The sequence below is a fragment of the Saccopteryx bilineata genome, chromosome 12 (genome assembly GCF_036850765.1).
Source record: "Saccopteryx bilineata isolate mSacBil1 chromosome 12, mSacBil1_pri_phased_curated, whole genome shotgun sequence".
Classification (NCBI taxonomy): Eukaryota; Metazoa; Chordata; class Mammalia; order Chiroptera; family Emballonuridae; genus Saccopteryx; species Saccopteryx bilineata.
In genome coordinates, this window is record NC_089501.1 from 4,163,476 (window position 1) to 4,188,783 (window position 25,308).

At 40.0% G+C, this 25,308-nt stretch overlaps 1 protein-coding gene and 1 pseudogene across 3 annotated transcripts in view; one reads left to right on the forward strand and one right to left on the reverse strand.

Moving 5' to 3' along the window:
• AFG1L (AFG1 like ATPase) overlaps positions 1-25,308 on the forward strand; it is a 244,127-nt gene that overhangs the window by 97,847 nt on the left and 120,972 nt on the right. For all 3 annotated transcript variants that reach the window (XM_066248232.1, XM_066248231.1, XM_066248230.1), the window contains exon 7: positions 19,457-19,515. In XM_066248232.1, coding sequence (XP_066104329.1) covers positions 19,457-19,515 — 59 coding nt within the window. The remainder of the gene's footprint in view (positions 1-19,456; positions 19,516-25,308) is intronic.
• On the reverse strand, positions 8,001-11,978 carry LOC136316406 (probable palmitoyltransferase ZDHHC24 pseudogene; annotated as a pseudogene).

The window sequence follows — 25,308 nt, forward strand, 5'->3', positions numbered from 1 at the left end:
TACAATTATACATCCTCCCCAAAATTTAATTTTACTGAATATAAATAAGCAACAAATCATGTGGCTAGTGAGTAGCAAAAAACAGGCTAGAACTTAGGTTTTGTGACTCTATTAACACTTATCCATTATCTTTTCTCCTTGTTGATCATCACCAATCTTGGTATATACCCAGATAAAGAGTATCCCCTTTTCCAACCATCAAAAATGCATTTAACTTTTTTTTTTAGGTCACATATTTTAATCTAGAGCCCCCAGATAGGTAGCCATTATTTTTATATTGTATTTACTTATTCTCAGAATGTTATAAGAGGCAGGGGAAGAATGTTGGCAGAGGCTTGAGGCAAAGCCCAGTGGCTAGAGAGAGATGGCCTATTTGAGAAATTGACATGTAGCCAGTGTGGCTGGAGTGCAGAGAAGTAGGACGCAGTGAAGTCCCAGATGTACCTGGAGGAGTGCAAGCTAGACCATGTGAAACATTCATAAGCATTCTGAATTTTATTCGAAGAGAAATGAGAAGCCATTGAAATGACTTAAGCAGGGACTGACAAGATTGGAGTTGGAAATACCACCCTAGTTGTAGGGTGGAGATGGGTTACAGACGGGGTACAGTGATTGGTGGATTTGGCGAGACATATTAGGTGACTATTTCAGTATACTGGGCAAGAAATGATGCTATCTTGGTATAAGGCAGTGGTTCTCTCAACTGGGTGGGCTGTTTTTCTTACCAGGGGATATTTAGCAATGTTTGAGACATTTTTTAGTTGTCACAGTAGGTGGAGTGGGAAGGCGTGCTGCTATTGGCATCCAATAGGTAGAGGCTAAGAGTTCTGCCAAAACATCTTCTAATGTGTGGGGCTTCCCCCACAACAAAGAATTATCTAGCCAAAAATGTCAGCAGTGCTGAGGCTGAGAAACCCTGTTATTAGGTGATGCCGGTGAATACATGGAGGATAGATTTGAAAGATATTTAAGAGGTAAAATGGGTAACACATGGCTATAGGTTGGATTTTCTTTTTCTTTCTGTATTTTTCTGAAGCGGGTAATGGGGAGAGACAGTCAGACAGACTCCCGCATGCGCCCGACTGGGATCCACCTGGCACGCCCACCAGTGGGCGACGCTCTGCCCACCAGGGGGCGATGCTCTGCCCCTCTGGGGTGTTGCTCTGTTGCAACCAGAGCCACTCTAGCGCCTGAGGCAGAGGCCGAGGAGCCATCCCCAGCGCCCGGGCCATCTTTGCTCCAGTGGAGCCTCGTCTGCGGGAGGGGAAGAGAGAGACAGAGAGGAAGGAGAGGGGGAGGGGTAGAGAAGCAGATGGGCACTTCTCCTGTGTGCCCTGGCCGGGAATCGAACCCAGGACTTCTGCATGCCAGGCCGACACTCTACCACTGAGCCAACCGGCCAGGGCCTGGATTTTTTTTAAAATAAAAAAAAGTATATAACTTAATTGAAAACATTAAATGGAGAGACACAACATGTTCATGGACTAGAAAATTTAATTTCATGTGGATGTTGATTTCCCCCAAACTGATCTATAGAGTCAGTGGGTTCCCACAGGGTTTTTTTTTTTTTTTTTTTTTTTTTTTAACTGGTAGAACTTGAGAAGCTGATTCTAAAATCTATGTGGAACAGCAAGGATGAAGAGTAGATTTTTTTTTTTTTGTATTTTTCTGAAGCTGGAAACGGGGAGGGACAGTCGACTCCCGCATGCGCCCGACCGGGATCCACCCCGCACGCCCACCAGGGGCGATGCTCTGCCCCTCCAGGGTGTCGCTCTGCCGCGACCAGAGCCACTCTAGCGCCTGAGGCAGAGGCCAAGGAGCCATCCCCAGTGCCTGGGCCATCCTTGCTCCAATGGAGCCTCAGCTGCGGGAAAGGAAGAGAGAGACAGAGAGGAAGGAGGGGGCGTTGGGGGGTGGAGAAGCAAATGGGCGCTTCTCCTATGTGCCCTGGCCGGGAATTGAACCCGGGTCCCCCTGCACACCAGGCTGATGCTCTACCGCTGAGCCAACCGGCCAGGGCAAGAGTAGATTTTGAGGATACAAACACAGATGTAGATAAAATAACTGGTGGGACAAAATAGAAACATTAATTGTGGTATATTCAAAGGGTCACTGTACAGCTATACACATTAATTTGGACAATTTCAGGAACATAATATTGAATCAAAAAGCAAGTCACCGAAGAATAAGCATGTATGATTCCATTTATATAAAATTCAACAACTTGCAAAACCAATAGAAACATGTAGTAAAACTACAAAGCAAAGCTAGGGGCTGATTAAGACTGTGGTGTGTCCTCTGCAGGGAGGGGCACAGGGGGGAGGTCAAAGGAAATGGTATTCAGCTCTGAAGTGAGGGTGGGAGGGTGTTGCTTCTCTTTATTTTATAAATATTTTTTTCATCTTCTGTTTAATAAAAAGACAAGAGAGAAAGAAGAGAGTGAAGGGTAGAGTAGGAAACAGGCAGTCTGCCAATGCTTATGTATGGCACAAAGCGTATGGCACACCATGGTCTTAATACAGTTAAAAAATAGTAATAGAGGCCCTGGCTGGTTGGCTCAGTGGTAGAGCGTCGGCCCAGCGTGTAGGTGTCACAAGTTCAATTTCTGGCCAGGGCAACAGGAGAAGCGCCCATCTGCTTCTCCACCCTTACCCTTCTCTTTTCTTTCTATCTCTCTCTTCCCCTTTCACAGCCAAAGGTCCACTGGAGCAAAGTTGGCCTGGGCACTGAGGATGGCTCTATGGCCTCCACCTCAGATGCTGGAATGGCCCCGGTTGCAATGGAGTAACGCCCCAGATGGGCAGAGTATTGCCCTGTAGTGGGCATGCCAGGTGGATTCCTATCAGGTTCATGCAGAAGTCTCTTTCTCTGCCTCCTCGCTTCTCACTTCAGAAAAATACAAAAAAAAAAAAAAAGTAATAGAGCACGCCATTTGGAAAAACAAAAACATCCTAGCACAGGGGTCGGGAACCTATGGCTTGCGAGCCAGATGTGGCTCTTTTGATGGCTGTATCTGGCTCGCAGACAAGTCTTTAATAAAAAAATAATAACGTTAAAAATATAAAACAATCTCATGTACTACAATCCATTCATTTCCTGCCGCTCATGTTCATGGCTGTGGGTGGCTGGAGCCAGTCACAGCTGTCCTCCGGGACAACACCAAATTTTTATTGGATAATGTGTTAAGTACACGGGTTGTTGTGAGATCAGGAAGTAAACTTCCCTCCTTTTTTTTTTTTTTAGTATTTTTCTGAAGCTGGAAACGGGGAGGCAGTCAGACAGACTCCCACACGCCTCTGACCGGGATCCACCCGACATGCCCACCAGGGGGTGATGCTCTGCCCATCTTGGGGCGTTACTCTGCCACAATCAGAGCCATTCTAGTGCCTGAGGCAGAGGCCACAGAGCCATCCTCAGTGCCCGGGCAAACTTTGCTCCAGTGGAGCCTTGGCTGCGGGAGGGGAAGAGAGAGACAGAGAGGAAGGAGAGGGGGAGGGGTGGAGAAGCAGATGGGCGCTTCTCCTGTGTGCCCCGGCCAGGAATAGAACCTGGGACTCCTGCACGCCAGGCTGACGCTCTACCACTGAGCCAACTGGCCAGGGCCTACTTCCCTCCTTTTAATCAAGTAGTCAGCTAGCTAATTGCAGAAACCCTTTTGACGAAGAAGATGGCTAAAAGAAAAAAAGATGAAGAGTATCGCGTTCTTTTCAGTAGGAATGGACAGAGGATTTCGCCTTTGTGGAGAGAGCAAGTTCTGCAGTGTGTCTAATATGTAATGATATAATTGTATCGATGAAACGGTCAAATATAAAGCAGCACTTCGACACACGCCATACTACAGTTGCATCGAAATATTCAGCGGGGGCCTCACCAGGTGGTGGCGCAGTGGATATAGCGTTGGACTTGGATGCGGAGGACCCAGGTTCGAGACCCCAAGGTTGCCAGCTTGAGCGCGGGCTCATCTGGTTTGAGCAAAAGCTCACCAGCTTGGACTCAAGGTTGCTGGCTCAAGCAAGGGGTTACTCGGTCTGCTGTAGCACCCGTCAAGGCACATATGAGAAAGCAATCAATGAACAACTAAGGTGTCGCAACGAAAGACTAATGATTAATGCTTCTCATCTCTCTACGTTCCTGTTTGTCTGTTCCTATCTATCCCTCTCTCTGACTCTCTCTCTGTCTCTGTAAAAAAATAAAATAAAATAAAAGGAAATATCCAGCGAGATACAGCAAGGAAGAAAGCATGTCAAGAGCTACTGTGCAGAGTGCAAGCTAGTCAGCAGCAACTCTGTGTTTGGACCCAACAAGGTGACTGGAATTCGGCTGTTTTGCTGATGCTTTAGCAATTGTGAGAAACAGAAAGCTATTCACAGATAGGGAGTATGCCAAAACATTCATGCAGTGAACTTTTTGACGACTTTTCGGATAAAGACAAGATAATCAAATGCCTAAAAGACATGCCTCTGTCAGCAAGAACTGTTCACGATCGTACCATCATGATGGCAAATCAAATCGAGGCAACACAAGTGAAGGACATAAATGCATCACCATTCTTTTCTCTCGCTTTGGATGAGTCAACAGACGTAAGCCATTTATCCCAGTTCAGCGTGATTGCAAGGTATGCTGTTGGTGACACACTATGTGAGGAAAGTCTTGCTGTTTTGCCTATGAAAGAGACAAGAGGGGAGGATTTATTCAAGTCTTACACTGAGTTCGCTAAAGAAAAAAACCTACCAATGGATAAACTTATTTTGGTGTGTACTGATGGTGCTCCATGCATGGTGGGGAAAAACAGAAGATTCGTAGTGCTTCTTCGTGAACATGAAAAGAGACCCATCCTAAGTTTTCACTGCATCCTACATCAGGAGGCGCTTTGTGCTCAGATGTGTGGTGAGCATCTTGGTGAGGTGATGTCGCTGGTCACTTGGGTGGTCAACTTTATTGTTGCCTGAGCTTTAAATGATCGCCATTTTAAAATACTGCTGGATGAAGTTGGGAATAATTATCCTGGTCTGCTTCTGCACAGCAATGTGCGTTGGTTGTCAAGAGGGAAGGTGCTCAGCCATTTCACGGCTTCTCTGAGCAAAATCTGGACTTTTCTTGAAATGAAAAACGTCAAGCATCCTGAGTTAGCTAACACTGAGTGGCTCCTGAAGTTCTACTATCTGTGGACATGACTGAACATCTGAATCAGCTCAATGTGAAAATGCAAGGCGTTGGAAATACAGTCTTATCCCTTCAACAAACAGTGTTTGCATTTGAAAACAAGCTGGGACTCTTCATCACAGACATTGAAACAGGTCCTTTACTACATTTTGATAAACTGGGAGAGTTTAAAGATGCATGCACAGCCTGTGACCCTGCTCAACATCTTGATCTCCAGCAGCTAGTGGGCTTCACATCTAATCTCCTGCAGTCATTCAAAGAGCGCTTCAGAGAATTTTGTGAGCGCTCTCGTCTTTTTTTTTCTTTCTTTGTATTTTTCTGAAATTGGAAACGGGGTGGTAGTCAGATTCCCGCATGCGCCCGACCGGGATCCACCCGGCATGCCCACCAGGGGGCGATGCTCTGCCCATCTGGGCATTGCTCTGTTGCAACCAGGGCCATTCTAGCGCCTGAGGCGGAGGCCACAGAGCCATCCTCAGCACCCGGGCCAACTTTGCTCCAATGGAGCCCTGGCTGCTGGAGGGGAAGAGAGAAACAGAGAGGAAGGAGAGGGGGAGGGGTGGAGAAGCAGATGGGCGCCTCTCCTGTGTGCCCTGGCCGGGAATTGAACCCGGGACTCCTGCATGCCAGGCCGATGCTCTACCACTGAGCCAACCGGCCAGGGCCTATCGTCTTTTTAAGTTCATCACCCATCCACATGAGTGTGCAGTGGACAGTGCTGACCTGAGTTCCATCCCTGGTGTCTCTGTCAGAGATTTTGAGCTACCAGCTACTGACCTGAAGGCCTCAGACACGTGGGTGAATAAGTTCAAGACACTGAATGAAGATTTGGAAAGACTTGCACAACAGCAAACAGAGTTGGCGAGCAAATACAAGTGGGGAGAAATGAAAAAACTTCAACCCGCAGACTAGCTGATTGTCAAAATTTGGAACACGCTTCCTGTCACATACCACACACTGCAGCGTGCGAGTATTGCTGTACTGACAATGTTTGGCTCCATGTGTGCATGTGAGCAGTCTTTCTCACATCTAAAGAACATTAAGACCAACCTATGATCACGTTTAGCGGATGGAAGTCTCAACACCTGCATGAAGCTTAACCTCACCACGTATCAACCAGACTACAAAGCCATCAGCAAAACCATGCTGCACCAGAAGTCGCATTAATGGTAAGAAGTACTTTATTCATCATTGGTTAGCAACAGCATAACAACGTTATTAAAAAGAATTCAGAGACTTATTGTACTTTAAAAGTGTTGGTCTTACATAAAATGTACACATTTACTTGTATTTCGTGTTAAACATATTGTATGGCTCTCACAGAATTACATTTTAAAATATGTGGCATTCTTGTCTCTCTGCCAAAAAGGTTCCCGACCCCTGTCCTAGCAGCTCAAACCTGTTGTCAGGGGCAGAACCTGCCAGAAGGGTGGGCTTCTCTGAGTGTTCTTGATGAGCAAGCCTGCCATGTCACTGGAGGATCCTCCCAAGCAGTACTGTAGACTTCTGTTTAACCCTGTTTTTGGCCCAGCCCCTCACCCCTACTTTCTCCAGTGCCCTGAAACCCAAAGCTTTTGAAATAGCCCTCATGTCCATCCCAGAGGGGCAGCTGCTTGACTACAAGGGGTGGTTGGGTCCTGGTGGGAGGGACATCCTAGCTGCTCCTCATAGACTTTGGGGATCAGTTTCTAATTTTAGTCCCCAACCTTGCCTTGCATGATTCTGGTGGAATTCCTGAGCCTCTCTAGGGTTCTGGTGGGCAGTTTGGCTGCCTCTTGGCCCTCTCTCTGGGAACACTGAATTTCTATTTCTACTCTGCTACAAGAGTAAATGAGCCTCCGTCTATTTTCCATTTTTCGAAATGCTAGGCTCTTTGGTTCACTGCTATCTCCCTATTTTCTTTCTCCTTGTAAATTTATAATTTTTTTTTATTTCTTTATTATCATTTTAGATTTTAAGAGGAAACAGAGATAAATGCATATGTTTAAACCTGCCACATTTAACTCGAGTTACTGTATTTACATAGAAATGTTTAATAAGCAGCTCCTGAAGAGCCCACCAAGGAGGAGTGTAGCACCACCCACCACAGGTGCTTGAACACCCCACTTCATTCCTCTGCCTTTATTGTCCCACTCTGAAAGAAAACACAAAGATCTGGGTTCAAATGCTGACTCCTCCATCTACTACCTAATGATCTTATCATTCAACTCTCAGAGCTTTAAATATTTTACCTAGGTAATTCCTTCCCAATGTACCAGGTTAGCCAGAGAGAGGGTTTCAGTGAAATTGTTGGGGAAATGCTTCTAACTATAAAGCACTGAACCTAGGAAAGAGAGTTAGATTCTCGTGTCCTGGATTGCTGCCTGCTGCCTTGGCTGCTGGTGCCCCTCCCCCACCTGACCAAGGCCTGCAGGAGGCAGAGCCCTGGCCCCTCGCATGTTCAGGCATTCTGTGGTTCCCGCACATGATGATCAGAATAACCTGAACATAGCAGCCCGGGCAATAGTGAGGGACCAGAAACTCACAAAGATAGAGGGAGTCCAAAAACCAAGTGGGCACTTTATTGACCTGGCAAATTGTCAGTTTAGGTAGCTGAGCAGTCCCTTGTCAGGCACTCCGCTGCGCTCAGGGGTCACTGGTAGAGGCAGATTGCAATGCCCAAGCCATGGGTGCTAGGAGTCCAAGCTAGACAGGGGCAAGACCAAGGATGAGGATGGAGTTACCAAAAGCTGGTGTTAAGTACCAACCTGCCTCTTCACCTGAGGTTGGGGGTGGGACTGAAATGAAGTATGAGCCTCCTTATGCACTCCCCCCTCCCTGTACAGCTCTGGTTCTACCTAGAGTCTGGAAGCCATGAGTCTCACATCAGCTGTGATCTGGAAGGTGATCCTGTCCCTTGGCAACTGGGAGGCCAGGAAGGGCCAGAGCCAGACAAGGATCCAGGGCTGGGTGCAAGTTGTGGCATGAGTCCAGACCATCAGAGCCCTGGCCCTGAGCCCGTCCCATGTGGTCTGGCCCCGACGCAGCAGTGCCCTGTGGGACAGCCGCCCAGCCCCGCAGAACAGCGCACCTGCCACATGTGTGTTGGTCACAAAAGCCAGGGAAAAATGCGCCAGGGGCACTCTGCCTGTGAGCCAGGGCAGCAGGAGGAGGGTGGTGGTGTGCTGGGGTGTGTGGACTCGCAGCAGGGCTGACAGAGTGGAGCCCAGCAGCACAGACACGTGGAGCAGGATGCTTGTGGCCTGAAGAATCAGCACAGGAAGGGCCAGTAGGTGCAAAAGGCCATACAGCAGCTCAGCAGTTGTGGTCCCAACTCAGGATGCAGATGTAGCAGGTGGCACAATGCCTACTGCATGGTGGCACCTGGCTCTGGCACTGCTAAATTAACTGTTATCAGATTCCAAGAAGCCTGCCACTTCTGTCTAGGTTGGATATTGAAGTGAGAAAGGACAGTTTCTAAATTTCTGGCTTGTACAGCTGGGTGGGTAGTGCTTCCTGTCATTGGGTAAAAACAGAGAAATCTGCAGAGTAGAGGTTCAGAGCGATTGCCCCGGGTAGAAGGGCATGCATGCTTTTCCTTCCTTCATTAGTCCTTTAGCCTCCCTGTGTAAACCTCTTTTAATTCATATATCTCATTCCCTCTGTTGCTGGTTTTAATGCATCAATTTCATAGATAAGAATGGGGATTACTGTTGGTGGAGGTTAAAATCACACCCTAATCTTTTATCAGCTAATAACTTGTCAATTTATAAACAAATGAATTATTAGAAAGTGATTATAAATATTAATAAATAATAAGCAATTTTAACAGGCAAAAATGGACAAGCAAGGAAAAGCCAAATCAGAATTTCGAAGGTAGGGGAGGAAAGAGCTGTAGGAGGGGTTGGTCTGGGAGGGTCCTGTGGAAGAGGAGGAAGGGAGGCAGTGCTAGAGGGAGTGAAGGGAAAGGTGCCAAAGAGTGACTGCCTGTGTGTCACTGTTTTTCTCTAGCCCTAAATTCTAATTCTTATCTTTTTGTGTCCATGATGTTGTCCTCTGTACACCGTATTTGTTAACATCCCAAACCAGTGTCAGCTCATTATTACTCCTTTAGCTTTTATCTTCCTGTTTGTTTGGTGTTCTTTATGGCTTTTCTTACTTTCTTTGCAAGCTCAAAATATGTCCCTTATATTTTAAACAACATCTCTGTCACAGCATTTGTAGTGCTACAGTTGTATATGTTCCAGGGTAATCTGTGTAAGGCCCTTGTACTTGAATTAGAGAGGATATTATTGTATCAGATTCATAGGAATGGGAAATTTCTGGAAATTTTCCAGATAAAATATATCTAGACGTGCGGAGGACCCGGGTTCGATTCCCGGCCAGGGCACACAGGAGAAGCTCCCATTTGCTTCTCCACCCCTCCGCCGCGCTTTCCTCTCTGTCTCTCTCTTCCCCTCCCGCAGCCAAGGCTCCATTGGAGCAAAGATGGCCCGGGCGCTGGGGGTGGCTCTGTGGCCTCTCCCTCAGGCGCTAGAGTGGCTCTGGTCGCAATATGGCGATGCCCAGGATGGGCAGAGCATCGCCCCCTGGTGGGCAGAGCGTCGCCCCTGGTAGGCGTGCCGGGTGAATCCTGGTCGGGCGCATGCGGGAGTCTGTCTGACTGTCTCTCCCCGTTTCCAGCTTCAGAAAAATACAAAAAAAAAAAAAAAAAATATATATATATATATATATATATATATATATATATATCTAGAGATAGTTTGTATTCAATTTCTTATATTTTATAGAACTTCAAGTAAATGATTTATTTAGAAAATTTTCCATTTAGGTAAATATTTTATATGGTCTATGTACAAACTAACATATTTTTATTTTGAAGGGTTATATTGTTAGATCATTAGAAGAGTCAGAAACAAAAATCTACAATTAAAAACTCATACAGTGTGTCCGTAAAGTCTTGGTACACTTTTGACCGGTCAAAGGAAAGCAACAAAAGACGATAGAAATGTGAAATCTGCACCAAATAAAAGGAAAACTCTCCCAGTTTCGTAGCTATTCAGTGCAGTTCAATGCGGGCTCACGCACAGATTTTTTAGGCCTCCTTAGGTAGCTATCCTATATAGCCTCTACAGCAGGGGTCTCAAACTCGTGGCCGTGCGGCCCGTCCACCAATTTTGTGCAGCCCGCAGACTAATCAAACTTCGTGGATTAATCTGCAGGCCAGTCTGCGGCCGCACAAAATTGGTGGGCGGGCCGCATGCAGCCCGCGGGCCGCGAGTTTGAGACCCCTGCACTCGTCACTGACTGATGGCCTACCAGAACAGGGTTTCACTACCAAACTGCCAGTTTCCTTCAACTGCTTATCCCACCGAGTAATGTTAATTCCTATGGGATGGCGCTTCGTTATAAACGCGCTGATATTCACGTTGCACTTTGGTCACGGATTTGAATTTAGCGAGCCACAGAACACACTGAACTTTCCTCTGTGCCGTCCACATCTTGACTGGCATGGCATGGGCTGCTCTGCTGTATACATGGTGTTACATCATCATCTGTGCATGCGCACATGCTGCCACATCATCCTACAGAAACTGGGAGAGTTTTCCTTTTATTTGGTGCAGATTTCACATTTCTATGGTCTTTTGTTGCTTTCCTGTGACCGGTCAAAAGTGCACCATGACTTTACGGACACACTGTATATGTGCTACTTACTTTCTAGGTTCTGAAACAAGAATTTGTTAATTCCATGATATTCTAGTAGAGAAAACTATTATAAAAGATTTAAGTTCATGGAGACCATAACAATAAATTAATAATACAGTAGTAGCTTAAATTAATTAAAAATTGAAATTAATAATTAAATTTAAGAACTTTTCAGTAAAAAATAAGAACACATTTTTTTTTTTTTTCTGAAGCTGGAAACGGGGAGAGACAGTCAGGCAGACTCCCGCATGCGCCCGACTGGGATCCACCGGGCACGCCCACCAGGGGCGACGCTCTACCCACCAGGGGGCCATGCTCTGCCGCTCCGGGGCGTCGCTCTGTTGCGACCAGAGCCACTCTAGCGCCTGGGGCAGAGGCCAAGGAGCCATCCCTAGCGCCCAGGTCATCTCTGCTCCAATGGAGCCTCGGCTACTGGAGGGGAAGAGAGAGACAGAGAGGAAGGAGAGGGGGAGGGGTGGAGAAGCAGATGGGCTCTTCTCCTGTGTGCCCTGGCCAGGAATCGAACCCAGGACTTCTGCACGCCAGGCCGATGCTGTACCACTGAGCCAACCGGCCAGGGCAAGAACACATTTTTATGGGAAATAAAATGTGTAAGTTGAAGTGACTATGCTTCCCTGACAGTAAAAGGCAAAGTGCTAAAAATAGAAGGCCCCTATTGGCCGAACCTAGGAGAACTGTGAGAACAGTGCATTCTGGACTCTCCTGTTTTGAATTTACTATTTGTTATAATGACAGGCTACAGATAGCATTAGAATGTCCAAGAATAATCCTGTATTACTTAGATTATCAGGCAACAACACTATGTGATCCTTCCTTAAGCCAGCATATCCATAGTAAATAAAAGACTTAATATCACTAGAAAGTTGGCTAACAATTAATTATGCATACACACATGCACAAACAGACACACAAACTAATACAGGGTGGACAAAAGTACACAAAACAGAGTTTATTCTTATATTGTTATTTATCAATTACTATATTATTTTCCATGCAATTAACTGTAAACCCAGTTTTGCCCCACCTTCTGTAATTTATCATATTAATACTTCTAGGGAGAAAAAAATTCAATGGTGTTTTACCATAAAAGCTGAAAGAGGATTTGGCATAATTCAACATCTTTCTTGATAGAATCAAATAATAAAATATAAACAGATAGTTTCTTAACATGATACCAAATGTATATATTTTTGTTCAAAAATCAGAATTATGCTTAGTAGGGACACTGTGGTATTTCTGCTACAAGTATGAACAAGCTAAGGGTGCCAACTATCACTCTTTAACACTGAATTGCAGTGCACACAGGAAGATTACAGGAACAACTAGGTGATAGATAGTGAGGGGAATCAAGGAAAAGCTGTATCTCTTGATTACAGGGATTCACCAAGGGTAGTCATACTACTCCTTTCGCAAGGGTATGATAAAACAACCTACTGTAGGAACAATAAGTAGGAAAGAGAAGTAAGTATTAGAAAATTTGTATTCTGTAAAAATCAGGAAAACAGACTGATGTAGAAAATGTAAGCTGAGAGAAGACAACAGATTGAATTGAAAATCTTTTTACTAAGAAGTTAGCTGAAATAAAAGAAAGCAAAATGAGATTGGGAGATTAAATTAAATAAATAAAAATCAGCATTAGAAGCACTAAAGTATAGAATTTAAACTAAAGTAAATAAAATTAGTAATGTAGGAAAACAACTTGAGAAGATCTGTTAGTGTGCAGAAATAGAATAAAAAAAAATAAAATGATGGAAAAAATGTAAATAAATCCCTTAGAGGAAAGAGTTCTTAATGTGAACTTACTGAAAAAAAGCAAAACCTTGAAATAAGGAAACTGACTATAACAATGAACTGAGTGTAAATGAATATTTGCAGTTACAGCTAGCTTATATATGTATCTGCAAATTCTGTTCCTCTTGGAGAGAGAGTTTACAGATCCTGAGTGACAGTGTCATTATTTGTGGCACTAATAACTAGGGAAATATATAATCAAGTATTTTAGAATTTAAGATATGCCGTCTACTTTTTAAATTACTAGAAAAACCAAAAAATTAAAGAAAAATATTGCACACAGCAAAAGCGAGAAAATAGACGGAACAGCAAAGAAAAAAAAAAAAGAATAAAAAGCATGAAACAAGAGCAGGCATGTCATTAACAGGCAATATAAATGGATTACCGGTAAGTTCCTCTATTAGAAACTAAAACTTCTGGTATGTTTTTGAATAAGCTCCTAGCTGAATGACCTTCCTGCAGACAGCAATAATAAATTCTGGACAAAATTTATATCTGAAACTGGAGAGTGGAAAAAAGCAGGCAAATTCTAGAAGGGAGACAAAACTTGGAAGAGTGTCCAAAATGGAGAGAATTACTTGTTTTTTAAAAGGCTATTAGCTTTAGAGCAGGTAAAGTCTGTGCTGCCTTGGGTGTCTGAAATTATGATGGAAAACTCCCAGTCAGCTGGCCTGAAGACCTAGCTGGCAGAATTTGGAGCAAGCATCATTGTTTAAAAATGAGAAGTGAATCCCAGAGGGAACAATGATTGATATAACCCAAAATTCTGTGTGGAAATCCTGCCCAAATCTCTGAACCATACATTCACTGGGTAGACTACAAGTTACCTAACTAAGGATAGTGTACTGATCTGACATTTGAGTTTGTAGTTTGAGTCCAATCAAGGTAATTTCCTGCTAAAACAGAAATATCAACAGTCTTCAGAAAATCAAACAGAATCCATAAGATCCAGGATACAATTCCAAAGTGAAGAATGAGAAAAATATGATCTATCCTCAAGAGAAAAAGCAATTAACAGAAACCAACCGCAGTGTGACCCATATATTGTAATTAGCGGACAAGGACTTTAAATAAAAAATTAGAACTATAATTGTTGGGGAAATGAGATAAAATGTTCCCAATGAGTGAAAAGATAGGAAATTCTCAGCAGAAAAAAATACCAAATTTAAATTCTAGAACTAAAAAAGACAGTATCTTAAATAAAAGTTCACTTGATGAGCTTAGTAGCAGAATGGAGATAACAGAAGAGCCAGATAACTTGAATACTAGAGAAGAAAAAAGAGAAGCGGAACCTTAACAATTTGTAGAACCCTAACAAGCATTCTAACATATTCCTGATTAGAATCCCAGAAAACAAGGAGAGATAATGAGATATAAAAGCTTCTGAAGAAATAATGACTGAAAATGATCCAATCTGGGGAGAAGACATAAATTTACAGAATCAGGAAGCCCAGTGAACTTCAGGTAGAATAAATACGAGAAAATCCTGCTTAGGCACATTGTAGTAAAATTGCTAAAAACCTAAGGTAAAGAGAAAATCTAGAAAGAAGCCAGAGAAAAATGACATAGTAATTATGGGGAACAATGATTAGATTCTGATGATTTCATTAGAAACTATAGAGGCCAAAGACAGTGGAAAAACATCTTTAAAATGTTGGGAGAATAATTGTCAACCTAGAATTTTATATCCAATGCATTTACTTCACCCCGTTGGTTTTCACACTTGGATTTTTAAGGAAAAGATCTGTATATGCATGTGCATTTCCAAAGTATTTTTATAAACCCTTCTAATTACTTTAAAAATTCTCTTTCCATCTATAAGTATTATTATAATTATTCAGTGTGGAGAATGTGGAGGTCCTTATACCAATCTCAATACTGTATGTCCCAGCCTGACCGGGTGGTGGTGCAGTGGACAGAGCATCAGACTGGGATGTGGAAGACCCAGGTTCAAGACCCTGAGGTCGCCAGCTTGAGCACGGGCTCATCTGGTTTGAGCAAAAGTTCACCAGCTTGGACCCAAGATCACTGGCTCGAGCAAGGGGTTACTCAGTAGGCTGAAGGCCCACAGTCAAGGCACATATGAGAAAGCAATCAATGAACAACTAAGGTGTCGCAACGAAAAACTGATGATTGATACTTCTCATCTCTCTCAGTTCCTGTCTGTCTGTCACTATCTATCCCTCTCTCTGACTCTCTCTCTGTCTCTGTAAAGAAAAAAAAAAAGACTAGACTGTGTCTCTGAGCTGGTAAATAAAATTTTAATAAAAAAATACTGTATGTCCCATAATTTCACTATTCTATCTTTTATGAAAGTGTTTTATAACCTATGGTCCAAGTACCAGTCCACTAGAAATTTTGTACTGGTCTGCAAAAGAGTTAACCCTAATGTTGTATGAAATTTATAGACCCAATGATCTTAGTCAAATTTGCTTACACTCAGTGTGGTTTCTGCCTTAGTAGTCCCCCAAATAATTCTATTTTCACTGGTCCCTAAGTGTAGAAAGGTTGAAAACCACTGTATACCAACTGCTTATTTAGCTCTGTTCAGAGATCATTAAAAAAAAAGAAAGAAAGAAAATATATGCAAGCCCTGGCTGGTGGTGCAGTGGATAAAGTATTGTCCGAGGCACCAAGGTTGTCAGTTCCACTGCAGGGTCTCCAGCTGGCTTCCAAGGGCTGTGGCTCCGCCCCAAGCTCATTGGTTCAAGACCTGATCAGGACACATATGAATAGCAACCAATGACACAACTAAGGGGAAAAACGAGTTGATGCTTCTCTTTCTCTCTCTCTTCTCCTCCTCTCCCTTCCTCCTCTAATTAAAAAAAATGTAGGCAAGGACTTATGCTGAATTTTTAAATAATATTTAGTAAAAATGACATGTTAATATAAATATATTATAAAATGTTTATGTCTAAGAAAAATAATATTAAACAACAAATATTAAAATTTTTATTAGCTAAATAACATTTCAGGAGATGGCTCTATTGTACTGATAATTAGTATATTATTTGAATTGCAAAAAACTTCAATTTAATGAGTACAGTCCTTTTTACTTAAGTGTCTTATAAAATCCTAAAGGTTTTCAAGACAAATTGTTAGAATTTTGTGTAGAAAACTTCTCAGTGCCTGACCAGGTGGTGGTGCAGTGGATAGAGAGTTGAACTGGGACGCAGAGGACCCAGGTTTGAAACCCTGAGGTCACCGGCTTGAGAGTGGGCTCATCTGGCTTGAGTGTGGCTCATCTGGCTTGAGCATGGGGTTGCTGGGATCACAGACAAGACTCCATGGTTGCTGGCTTGAGCCCAAAGGTCGCTGGCCTAAAGCCCAGCCCAAGGTCTCTGGCTTGAGCAAGGGGCCACTTGCTCTACTGAAGTCCCCTCCCCCATCATCAAGGTACATATGTGAAAGCAATCAATGAACAACTAGGGAGACTAAGGAGCTGCAATGAAGAATTGATGCTTCTCATCTCTCTCCCCTCCTTCCTGTCTGTCCTTATCTGGCCCTCTCTCTGTCTCTGTCATAAAAAACAAACAAATAAAAACAAAAAAACTTCCCAAAGCATAAAGTTTGAATAATATGGCCCTGGTTGGTGGCTCAGTGGATAGAGTGTCGGCCCGTGTATTGATGCCCCATGTTCGATTCCTGGTCAGGGTACACAAGAGAAGCAACCATCTGCTTCTCTCCCCCTCATTCTCCTCTATCTCTCTCTCTTCCCCTCCCACAGCCAGTGGCTCAGTTTGTTCAAGTGTCAGCCCCAGGCACTGAGGATAGGTCAGTTGGTCCAAGCTTGTCAGCCTCGGGTGCTGAAAATAGCTCCGTTGATTCCAGCATCAGCCCCAGATGGGATTGCTGGGTAGATCCCAGTCCAGGCACATGTGGTAGTGTGTCTCACTTATCTCCCCTCCTCTCACTTAAAAAGGAAAAAAAAAAAGTTTGAATAATATGTCCTTGTAAAGGATGAGTTTTTGAAAATGTTAACCCTTTATAAATTAAATCTTAAATATGTAAAGGCATTGTTATTCTTCTTCAACTATGCTGATGAGTGGAAATATTTTAGTCAAGAATATTACTAGTGAGCTTTTACATCTCTCTTTGCCATTAGTCAACTAAAAGGAAAATATTTATAAAGTTACATCTCAGGGACTTATATGTTCACAAAGAAGATATTCCATGAGTAAGACTAAAAGGTTACCTTAAAATAGATAAGCTTTCATTTGTGTAATATCTTAGTTTTAATTCTATAACATTGTGTTCTTTGATGTTCACTATTGTTGTATATGTTTTTCCCCAATAAATTTTAAAAGAACTTATTGAGTTATAATTGACATACAACAAATGGCACATATTTAGAGGATAAAAATTTTAAAATATTGACATATATGTATGTATATATCTGTGAAATCACTACCACAACCAATATAATGAACATTTCTGTCACACCCCAAACTTTCCCTGTCCCCTTTTGTTTCTCTCTGCCATCTCTGCCACACATCCCCCCTTGCCAGGCAGCCACTGATTTGTTTCTGTTACTATAGATTAGTTGGCTTTTTTCCTAGAGTTTTATATAAATGAATCACACATTATGAACTCATATTTTTGGCCTGCCCTCTTTAATTATGCATAATTATTTTGAGATTCATCCATTTTCTGTGTGTGTGTATATGAATAGTTTATCCTTTTTATTGCTGAGTAGTATTTCATATTCAGGTATGTCACAGTTTGCTTATCCATTAACCAAATGGTGGACCTCTGGATTGCTTCCAGTTTTTGGCTATTATAAACAACGTTGCGATTTTTAGCTATTATGAATAGCTATTATGAATAAAGCTGCTGTAAACATTGAGTGCCCAGCAAGTTGGTAATTAGGAATGACTATGAAAATATCTAACTTTAAACCCATTTTACTTATTCAAGTTACTGATTATGGGAAAGAAAAGATCTCATTTTGAATTTTGAAATCCTTATAGCCTGGTCAGAATTATTACCTTTTATAATATCCCTCAGTAAAAAATTTAAACGTAACTGAATTAAACCCTCTAGTCCTTAATTAATCAGAGTTTATGCAGATACTTTCTTCACTATAATGTTATGATGAATATTTTTCTAAAGAGAATAAACATTTTCTAATAACCATATTTTATTCCCCTAAGTAAATGTCGCAGTTGAAGTCTTTCTTAGTTATCAAATTTTCTCTAAACAAAGAAATATAGAGAAACAAAAGAATAAAAAGAGCTGACTTTTTATTTATTTTATTTATTTTTTATTTTTCTGAAGCTGGAAACGGGGAGAGACAGACAGACTCCCGCATGCGCCCGACCAGGATCCACCCGGCACACCCACCAGGGGCGACGCTCTGCCCACCAGGGGCGATGCTCTGCCGCTACCAGAGCCACTCTAGCGCCTGGGGCAGAGGCCAAGGAGCCATCCCTAGCGCCCGGGCCATCTTTGCTCTAATGGAGCCTTGGCTGCGGGAGGGGAAGAGAGAGACAGAGAGGAAGGAGGGGGGAGGTGGAGAAGCAAATAGGCGCTTCTCCTATGTGCCCTGGCCGGGAATCGAACCCGGGTGCCCCGCACGCCAGGCCGACGCTCTACCGCTGAGCCAACCGGCCAGGGCTAGAGCTGACTTTTAAATGGAGTTTTACATGTAATAGAATTTCAACCTCTTGAAAAAGTACATATTTCAGGTCTCCAAAAGAAAAATATGCAAAGCTTAAAATTTGTTGCTTCTTTTCACTTGTTAACTCTTGACAATATATGTATATGTGTTTGTGTATATGTAAACATACACGATGGCACATACACATATGTAAAACACCATTCTAAGGCAATAAATATTACCAGTTTTTGATATTAATTGGATTAAATTTACAGCCTTGTAAGAATGGAGTTTTAAGTTTTAAGGTAATTTTATATATAATTTTGATACAGATACACACAGTTCTCTCTATTGATGTATTTCTTTTTTTTTTTTTTCATTTTTCTGAAGCTGGAAACAGGGAGAGACAGTCAGACAGACTCCCGCATGCGCCCGACCGGGATCCACCCGGCACGCCCACCAGGGGCGGTGCTCTGCCCCCTAGGGGGGGATGCTCTGCCCATCCTGGGCGTCGCCATATTGCGACCAGAGCCACTCTAGCGCCTGAGGCAGAGGCCACAGAGCCATCCCCAGCGCCCGGGCCATCTTTGCTCCAATGGAGCCTTGGCTGCAGGAGGGGAAGAGAGAGACAGAGAGGAAAGCACGGCGGAGGGGTGGAGAAGCAAATGGGCGCTTCTCCTATGTGCCCTGGCCGGGAATCGAACCCGGGTCCTCCGCACGCTAGGCCGACGCTCTACCGCTGAGCCAACCGGCCAGGGCTATTGATGTATTTCTTAAAAGGCTAACCTTATTATACACTTTTAATTGTGCACTGGTAAGTTTTATTATATGTTGAGAAAAAGAGAATATAAATCCTTTTACAGTAAAATTCTATATATTCAAATATTAAATACTTTTAAATATGTCATTTTCTTATGTTGAGCTATTGTTTATGATCATTTGGGATATCTTCCAAATTTATTTATTACTTTTTATTATAGTTTTAATTTAATTTGATTGAATGCCCTTTGATCTTTGTGTTGTGTTTGTTAATAGTTTTTCTTATTAAGAATCATGAATATGTTAATTTTGGTTATTTTTTTCCCTCTTTTGCTTCTTAACGTTTTTATCAGTAGGAAGCATTTTTTGTCAGGGTTAAACATAAACTAACTTAATGATTTACACTAAATAAAAAGGTAATATCAATTTTTCTTTCAGATCTATATAAAAATGGACTCCAAAGAGCTAACTTTGTACCATTCATAGCTGTCCTGAAGGTATGGAAAATCACTGTGTTCACTGACTAATATAATGGTTGATAATCAAGGGCTTTTACAAGATTGCTATGGTATAACAATATTGTGAATTCAAGCAGAATTCATGTCGATATTTTGGTATTAGTAGTTAAAGACAATCAAGGAGAAAAATAAAACATTTTTATATAGCATTCATTAATGTATATACAGGAAAATTGTAAAATACAGTCTAAATTATCTAACTGGAACATTTGACAGTTTGCATTTTATTAATTTTAATTTGAGATTTGCTCATAAATATTATAGTGAAATGTTTAAACTTATACATTGAGTTCTGAGAGAATGTTTAATATTCCTGTTTCTTTCAGATTAATGGACATTAACATGTTTCCCAGCTATTAATGTTGCTATTCTAGAGTAACATTATTACAAAAGTATTCTAATATATTTAAATGTGATTGCCATCAAGTTATCATGAAATTATGTCAAGTTGAGGCACATAAATAGTTTCAATATTTGTGTGTATCATCACTACATAGAGTTTAAAATAGTCTTCATTATAATATGATTAAGAATAAAATAATCTCCCTTTTCACTATTAATTTTAAGTATGTACTTTTACATGATTCAACAATTCCACATTTTAATTTTATTTTATAGCTTATTGAACTTATCAGGGTGACATTGGTCATTACGATTATATAGGTTTCAGGTATACAATTTTATAGTATCTTCTCTGTATATTACACTGTGTTCACAACCCCAAGTCAAGTCTCCTATCACTATCCTGTCTTTACCTTCCTCTACCTCCCCCAACCCCTTTCTCTCTGATAATTACACTTTGTCTATGACTTGTTCTTTTGTTTTAAACCCTTTGCCTTTTTCACCCAGCCCTCATAACCTTCTTTCCTCTGACAGCTGTCAGTCTATTTTGTTTGTTAATTTTTTTCATTAGATTCCTCATGTAAGTGAAATAATAAGATATTGGTATTTTACTGACTGGCTTATTTCACTTAGCATAATAAGCTCCAGGCCTATCCATGCTGTTGCAAAGGGTATGATTTTCTTCTTTTTATGGCTAAGTAGTATGAATGTACCACTGCTTTTTTTCCACTCAGCTCCTGATGGGCACTCAGAATGTCTCCAGATCTTAACTATTGTAAATAATGCTACAATGAACGTAGGGGTACATATATTTTTTTGAATTAGTGTTTCGAATTTCTTCAGCTATAGTACCACAAATAGAATTACTGGGTCATAAGGCAGTTCCGTTTAAAAATTTTTGAGGTAACTCCATACAGTATTCCACAGTGGCTGTGCCAATCTGCATTCCCACCATTATCTCTACTTTCTTGACAATATTTGTTGTTTGTTGATTTATTATTGGTAATAGCCATTCTGACAGGTGTGAGGTGATATCTCATTGTGGTTTTAATTTGTATTTCTCTGATAATTAGTGATGTTGAGCATTTTTTCATGTCTATTGGCCATCTGTATGTCTTCTTTGGAGAAGTGTCTATTCAGATCCTTTGCTCATTTTTTAATTGAATTGTTTGTTTGGTGTTGAGTTTTGTAAGTTTTTTAGAATAAACTTTGGATATTAACCCCTTATCAGATGTATCATTGACGTATGTTTTCTCATTTAGTGGGTTGTATTTTCATATTTATTGTTGATGGTTTCCTTTGCTGTGCAAAAAACATTTCAGGTTGATATAATCCAATTTGTTTATATTTTCTTTTATTTCCCTTGCTCAAGGAGATATATTAGAAAAAATATTACTACAAGAAATATATTTTACTGCCTATATTTCTTCTAGGATGTTTATGGTATCAAGTCTAACATTTAAGTCTTTAATACATTTTGAGTTTATTCTTGTATATGGTGTAAGAAGGTCATCTAGTTTCATTGTTTTGCATGTATCAGTCCAATTTTTCCACCTTTTTTTGAATAGACTAATCATTTATTGAGTAGACTATCTTTATTCTATCCTATCTTCTTGCCTTCATTGTCAAACATTAACTGAGCATAAAGGTGTGGGTTTATTTCTGGGTTGTCTATTCTATTCCATTTATCTAAATGTCTATTTTTATGCTAGTCCCATATTTTGATTACTATAGCCTGGTATTATAATTTGATATCAGATAAAGTGATTCTTTCAACTTTGTTCTTTTTTTCTCTCTCAAGATTGCAGTGGCTATTCAGGGTTTATGTGGTTCCATATAAATTTTTGAAATATTTGTTCTAGTTCTATGAAATATGCCATTGATATCTTGATGGGAATCAAGAATCACATTGGGAATCACATTGAATCTATAGATTGCTTTGGGTGGTATGAACATTTTAATGATGTTCAGTCTTCCTATCCTAGAACACAGTATATGGTTTTACTTATTTGTATCTTCTTCATTTTCTTTCTGCAATGTCTTATAATTTTGCTAGTACAGGTCTATTACCTCCTTGGTTAAATTTTTCTAAATTTGTTTTTTTTTTCTATGCAATTGTGTTTATCGAGGACCTACTATGTGCAAAGTGCTACTTGAGGCATAGTGGATAATATAATCATGAAGTAGACTATGTTTCTTGGTTTTCTTTTTTGCTTGAAAGTCATTTATAATCTAATTGGGCATACAATAAGTACATAAATGCCTGTAACAAAACAAAATATAATAACTACCAAAAAGAAGTATAATTATATGCCAAAATATAATTCCCATAATTCTTAGGTACATAATTTTTTCCAGTCCATAATAACATCTGAAGAACAGTTGTCTTTTAAAAAAAAACAAACTAAAACCTAAAAAAATTATAACCAAGAAGGAATAGTAAAAACATTTTATCTTCAAATAATCTAAAGATAGACAATTTTTCTGAAATACACTTTAGTTGCAGTTGTTATTGATACCAAGCTTTATTCCCTGTGCTACACTTAGAAGAATTCAAACATCTGTTTCTGGACCAATTTTAGGTTCTCAGGGGATTTTAATTTCTCTGAGATATTTATAGATATAGGGAAATGTACTTTTTGAAAATTACACTGTTAGTAATTTTTTCTCCTTTATATTCATATTCTGCATGTGGGGAGAAGGTAGATTTGCAGTGTTTTCTCCATGCCAGGAATCCAGTAATACAGTGTACATAGCTACCACTCTGTAAACAGTGCAGCTAAGAAAAATAGGTTCTGTCTGACCTGTGGTGGCGCAGTGGATAAAGCGTCAACCTGGAAATGCTGAGGTTGCCGGTTCAAAACCCTGAGCTTGCCTGGTCAAGGCACATATGGGAGTTGATGCTTCCAGCTCCTCCCCCCTTCTCTCTCTCTCTCTCTCTCTCTCCCCCCCTATAATGAATAAATAAAAAATCTTAAAAAAAAAAGAAAAAAAAAAGAAAAAGAAAAATAGGTTCTGAAAATAGTATTTTCATGTAACATAAAATACACAAAATATAAAGAGAGGATGTTCACAGAATGAAACAAGTTAAAAGGTTCTCAGGAAACTTAGTAGCTGTATGTTTTTTTTAACCCAAACATTATTTTTGACCATTATTTGTCATACATTCACATATAATAATAGCATTATTAATATGCAACTAAATTGGCCAGATTGAATTTAAGTTTTTCCCTGTCCCACCCTTAATGTGTTTTTAGAGAAGAAGGAAAACTAAATAGATGAATAATTCAAATTCAGAATTAAACAAGAACTGAGATAAATAATACACAATTTAAAATTGAACATGAACTGAAATTCCAGAAAACTAAATATCAGATTGGATGAGAAAAGATATAAAACATTTTATTTATTCAAAAGACTTTTCACATGTAATAAAACATCAGTCTAATGAAACATACACTAGGGCTGGTTTTCCTGGAGATTTTTTGGTGGTGTATAAACTTTCTGTTGTAAAACAAGATTATATTATATTAATTTAAATGATGTTTTGCCTATCCACTTATGTTAGTGTTATTCTTTCATTTTGGGCCATCTGAAAGAAATGTATAGCAGAAGTCAATCTTTTTTTTTTTTAATAAATTTTTATTAATATTAATGGGATGACATTAATAAATCAGGGTACATATATTCAAAGAAAACATGTCTAGGTTATCTTGTCATTAAATTATGTTGCATACCCCTTGCCCATAGTCAGATTGTCCTCCGTCACCCTCTATCTAGTTCTCTGTGCCCCTCCCCCTCCCCCTAACTCCCTCCCTCCCTCTTATGTCCTCCCTCCCCCCACCCCTGGTAACCACCACACTCTTGTCCATGTCTCTTAGTCTCGTTTTTATGTTCCACCAATGTATGGAATCATGTAGTTCTTGTTTTTTTCCGATTTACTTATTTCACTCCGTATAATGTTATCAAGATCCCACCATTTTGCTGTAAATGATCTGATGTCATCATTTCTTATGGCTGAGTAGTATTCCATAGTGTATATGTGCCACATAGAAGTCAATCTTAAAACAAATAAAGGATCTTAATTTAATGAAAAGAGATTTTAAACAATATAAAAAAATTATTTTTGGAAAAATACAGTGTAAAATCATTTTTCCTTTACATTCTCCTCTATAAACCAAGTGATAACAATCTTGTAATTCACTACAAGAACTTGTGATTTGTTGCTTGTAGTATTGGAAAATAACAAAAACATATATGCTATTAGTAAACAGTATTTTCATAAGATAGTATGAATGATGAGGAAGATTCATATGATATTAAAAGCCACAGGTCCATCAACAGATGAATAAAAAAATATGATATGGTTATACAGTAAAATATTCTACCATAAAAAGGCATGAAATTCTGACAGAAGCTACAGTATGGATGAACCTTAAAGACATGCTAGATGAGTTAAGCCACATATAAAATGTCAAATATTATATTATTCCAAATTTAGAGGGAGAAGTAAAATAGATGTTACTAGGGACTGGGGAATAGGGGAATGTGGAGTTGCTGTTCTAGAGGAGTCAAGTCTCTGGGATGATGAAAAAATTCTGGAAATGGAAAGTGGTGGTGGTTGCATTACATTATGAAAGTACTTACTGTGATTGAAATATTCACTTAAAAATGGTTAAAATGATATATTTTATGTTTTATATATTTTATTGTAATTTATAAAAAAAGAAAGAAAGAAAGCCACCAAACTGGAAAAGATACAGAGAATACTCGGCACATTTCCTGTAGGAAGCATTCCTATACTAAATTCTTGAAAAAGGAAAAGCAGAACAAAACGAAACAAAAAACCCAATCCTTTCACATAATTTCTACTGCCTTTTAAATAGAAAGTTTCTTGTTTTGCTCATACTTGACACTTTCTTTGTGTTTAAATTTAAAATTAAAAACTAATATAGAGACCTCTGCTTTTGCCTACAAACTGAAGGTAGACCTTTTAAAAAAGTAAAAAGCATTTTAGAATAGCAAGTTAAAGAATCAACACTGCTAAAAATAAAATCAGTGATAAAAAGACCAGACTTATGAAACAAATCAAACAAAAAGAATAGTCAGAGATAAAAGCTATTACAGAAGAGATACTATATGTGGAAAGCCGACAATAGAGATCAAACATTTACATAATTCATATTTTTAAAGCAGAGAACATAAAGATAAAATAGAATAATACATTTTTCTGGTACATAACTAAACTTAAGGATAAAGAAAGAATCCTACAATTACATAGAAGAAAAATCAATGGGAAAAAAAAATCAAGCTGGACTGACTTATATACCACAAGTATACTAGAATAGGATAGGATGGGATAGAATAGAATGCAATGCAATACAATACTTTTTACTATATTAAACTAAGAAATAAAATTAAAATAAGTAA